Here is a 551-nt window from a genome sequence, read left to right as displayed (position 1 = left end):
CGCTGAGCCCTGTGCCCCCAGTTCTGGGAGGTGATCAGCGACGAGCACGGCATCGACCCCAGCGGCAACTACGTGGGCGACTCCGACCTGCAGCTGGAGCGCATCAGTGTCTACTACAATGAGGCCTCTTGTAAGCGAGCCCCCCCCCCCAGCCCCCCCACCCTGAGCAGAGGGACACACCCCCCTGTCCCTTTTCCACCCCCCTCCCCAGCTGCAGGCAGGTCCTGCGTCTACTGGGGCGGGGCAGGCAGGGACATGCACCCACCCCACAGGACCCTGGAGGGGGGAAGACATGTGCACCCACCCCGTGGGGACCCTGTGCTCTTGGGGGAGGGGGGCCATGACACGTGTACCCACCCCATGGGGACCCTGTGCTCTGGGGGGGGACATGACACATGCACCCACCCCGTGGGGACCTTGTGCCCTGGGCGGGGACAGACATGACGTGCACCCAGCTCCATGGGGCCCTGAGGTGCTGGGGGGGACACACATGACACACACACAACTCTTGCACTCAGCCCTGTGGGACCCTATGGTTTGTTTGGGGGGGG

General features: G+C 66.8%; 1 protein-coding gene across 1 annotated transcript in view; it reads left to right on the top strand.

Moving 5' to 3' along the window:
- TUBB3 (tubulin, beta 3 class III) overlaps nucleotides 1-551 on the top strand; it is a 3,890-nt gene that overhangs the window by 1,642 nt on the left and 1,697 nt on the right. The window contains exon 2 of the mRNA XM_010579693.1: nucleotides 22-130. Within this exon, the coding sequence (XP_010577995.1) occupies nucleotides 22-130 (109 nt within the window). The remainder of the gene's footprint in view (nucleotides 1-21; nucleotides 131-551) is intronic.

Source organism: Haliaeetus leucocephalus, unplaced genomic scaffold, assembly GCF_000737465.1.
Source record: "Haliaeetus leucocephalus isolate CR32 unplaced genomic scaffold, Haliaeetus_leucocephalus-4.0 Scaffold668, whole genome shotgun sequence".
In the NCBI taxonomy this organism is placed as follows: domain Eukaryota; kingdom Metazoa; phylum Chordata; class Aves; order Accipitriformes; family Accipitridae; genus Haliaeetus; species Haliaeetus leucocephalus.
This window is presented reverse-complemented; position numbering and strand designations above follow the sequence as displayed.